Source organism: Lygodium microphyllum, chromosome 25 (genome assembly GCF_053477565.2).
Source record: "Lygodium microphyllum isolate KBCC chromosome 25, Lygodium_microphyllum_v1.1.10, whole genome shotgun sequence".
Taxonomy (NCBI): Eukaryota; Viridiplantae; Streptophyta; class Polypodiopsida; order Schizaeales; family Lygodiaceae; genus Lygodium; species Lygodium microphyllum.
The window spans coordinates 113,866,844-113,870,085 of NC_141159.1; the positions used below are offsets into that span (position 1 = coordinate 113,866,844).

Genomic DNA, 3,242 nt, shown 5'->3' on the forward strand with positions numbered 1-3,242 from the left:
GCTTAGAAGCATATAAATTTGGCTTGTGTGGACATGCAGAAATATAGCAATATTTGAATAGGCAAATATTGATCCCATATACTCTTTTAACACTTGATTTTTGTTTCAAGTGAATGCTATGAAGCCATGCCAAAGGTAGAGGTAGGGTAAAGGGGCCAAAAAAGTAGTGCCCTCCAAAAGGAAAACACACCCCACCCCAATTGAGTGACAATTTTAAAAGAAAGATGTGGCTTTTTTAGCCACTTAACAATATAATATGAATTTTTTAAAATTACAAATGAGCTTAACTTAAGTCAAACAATTGAGTCATATAAAAAATTTTATATTTTAGATTTTGTAAAACCCTAGAGTAATGCATCCTCGAGTGTCACTCTATTGGCCCCTCACTGTCCATCTTTTATGAACCTTTCATTTGTAACTAAGGCTACTTGATAAAAATATCAAAATATCCTAATATTTTTTCTTTAAGCTCTATAAAATATAAATAGTTTGACCATTAAAAAACATCTATGCAACTCACTTGGATTAAAAAATTATAATGGAGGATTGTTAGATGACAATCTATTGGCCCCTTTACCCGCAAAGAAAATGGATGAAGCAGCTGCAACAAAAGAAACCAAAGAAGAGGATGCTGGGAACGCAAGAACCTTAAAAACCAAGAGAGCAAGGGAGATCTTTGATCCACCTTCGAGAGGCCCAAGGGGCCTACTACGACAAAGTCTTCGCATGTCCCCAAAATGAAGAATGAAATAATAAATGAACTGTAACCGAGAGCTTTGTATAATCTCAAATCAAAATAGCTCAAAGTCTTCCACATATGCCTAAGATACGGATACTAGATCTGTTTTGTATTCTTTTTATGAAAAGTTTTAGAAATGTGCTACCCTTTCCTTTTTTGTACAATACAGATTGCCGTCTTCCTTTAAAGAGAAAAGGTACATAAACACTATATTATATTACAACAAGTAGACGGACACACAACGTAACTTCACCCTGTTGTTGTCTAGACGTACCGAATCGGCAGCAACTCCACGAGTAGCTCCACTGAGTCCACTCTCAGAAATTGCAGTTATGGCACGAGACCAGAGTATTATTGTACGTATAACCAGTATGTAGTGAAGAGTGTACCCTTGTAACCCCAATCAGTAGCGTTACAAGGGCATGTCACTCCCTACACATGTTCTGCAGTAGAAGAGGCCATGAGGATCAACTTGGCGTTTGATGCGCAGGAGCTCGAGGTAGTGATCGCCGAAGAAGGACTGCTGCCAGTCGGGCTCGTTGGGGTCAGCCTCGTTCAGGTAGCACCCGGACCCCGGCGTCAGGCGGCGCAAGTACAGCCCGTTCATCTCCGTCACCAACCGCGCCTTGTCGGCCCTCTCCGCCAGCGTGGCATTGTCTTCCCACCCGGCAGCGATGACGACGTGCCACAGGGCTTCTCGCCATGCCGGGTTTACTGCGCTACCGTCCACATCACCCGGGGCGACAGCTCTGCCGGCCACGAGCATGCCGTTGACGGAGAGAATCGCCCCCGTTGACAGTATTCTCAGGAACGCGTCCGCCACGTCGGACGGTCGCTGAGTCAGCACGGCTTTGGGGAACAGGCGGGAAGAGAGGAGGGTGTTGTTGCCTGCGGGGTCGGAGCACACGCCAGGATTGACCACGCAGAGCAGGTATCTGTGGAGCTCGAGGAACGTCGAGTATTCCCGGATAATCTGTCTCACCATGACCACCTTCCCCCCGCTCTGCCTTACATAGGTCGCTATCGGATGGAAGGCCCTCTCTGCCGACTCGGCATCGCCATTGGGGAGGGCATACACCATCGCCAGCACCAGCTTAGACTGGATCTGTAGGACGGATAAATAGCCCGCCCAGTCGCCCGCGTCAGAAAGTACCGCCTGCAGCTTAACAGATTCCGTCACGAGGCCACGGAAGCTGTTTCGGTCTTGCGCTTCAGCTACGTATAAGACAGAAGCCACGCTGGACAGGGGAGGATAAGTCCTGTGCGTGGCAGATATCACGACGCCGAAGGTGCCGCCCCCGCCGCCTCTCAAGGCCCAGAAGAGGTCCGCGTTCTGATGTGTATTGGCTGTGCGTACCTGCCCGTCCGCAGTCACCACCTTGAGCTCCAGAACGTTGTCTGCGCACAGCCCCAGCATAGGAGAGAGAGTGCTATGGCCACCTCCTTGGAGATAACCCCCTCCCGTGCTCACAGTGTCAGCTGCGGCTCCCACGACGATCCTCTGTCTGGCATCGACAGCCGCGTACAGGTCTTTCCACTGAACTCCCACCTCGGCCGTCACTGCGGGAGTTCCCCCGGCTGCACAAGTAGTGCCATTTTCGGCGTCGACAGTACACCCGTCAGGACTGAAGGAATCATGGAAGGTAATTTGTTGGAGACGATGTAGCCATATGCCCAGAGAGCCAGCAGCTGTGCTCCGTCCTGAGTAGTCGTGGCCGGTGGTCTTGATGCTGAGCCGCACACGATAGCGAGCAGCGAACCTGATGGCTCTCTGCACGTGAGAGGCGTGCAGCGCCTCCACGGCGTACACAGGCACGGATCCTTGGTAGCATGGCGTGGAGGGATCGGTGGTGAGCGGGCAACCCTTGTTTCTATCCCATTCCCAGTTGGGACTTTGCATGGCGCCGGCCTGGTCGCTTCGCCAGAAAGGGTTCTGCCATTTATCGTACGCCTCCTGACAGGCTTCCGGGCTCCTTTTAGGGCCATCGTGGCAAGGAGAAGCAGGCGGGGAGGGGGCAAGCAAGCGGCCTCCCACCGACACATTCAGCTCATTCCAGGCAGTAAGGCTAGGCCAGCAACTGGAACCAGGAAGGCAATACTTTATATACTCTTCACTCGAGCAATATTCTACCAACCCCGCACAGACGCATAGTAGTAGAATGAAATGGATCAACTGCATGTAACAGCGTGTGATCGACATCGTGGATATGAAGCAGAGCAAACTTCTGTCTGGTGTCTGCAAGAATTAGCGCAACTGCTAGCGTCTTTTAGGCCTCATGAATTATAATAAATCTGGATGACTGGGTCTTGAATGTTAGTGAGAGCGAAAGGCCCGATTACAATAAATCTGGATGACTGGGTCTTGAACGTTACTGAGAGCGAAAGTATCAGGCTTACAGATCATGCGTAAACAACACGATGATCTCGACTCCTCTAGTGTCTACTATAAAAGGGATTACGTGTAGAGTGACACTTCAAATCGTCCAGAATCCAGATTTTCAAT

The 3,242-nt window shown here is 49.6% G+C and overlaps 1 protein-coding gene across 1 annotated transcript; it reads right to left on the reverse strand.

Moving 5' to 3' along the window:
- Positions 1-917: 917 nt before the first annotated feature.
- LOC148014644 (putative FAD-linked oxidoreductase ARB_02478) lies at positions 918-2,782 on the reverse strand. Its single transcript, XM_087666997.1, has one exon. It carries the CDS (start codon positions 2,637-2,639, stop codon positions 1,152-1,154), a length of 1,488 nt encoding a protein of 495 aa, XP_087523123.1. The 5' UTR covers positions 2,640-2,782; the 3' UTR covers positions 918-1,151.
- Between the last annotated feature and the right edge of the window lie 460 nt (positions 2,783-3,242).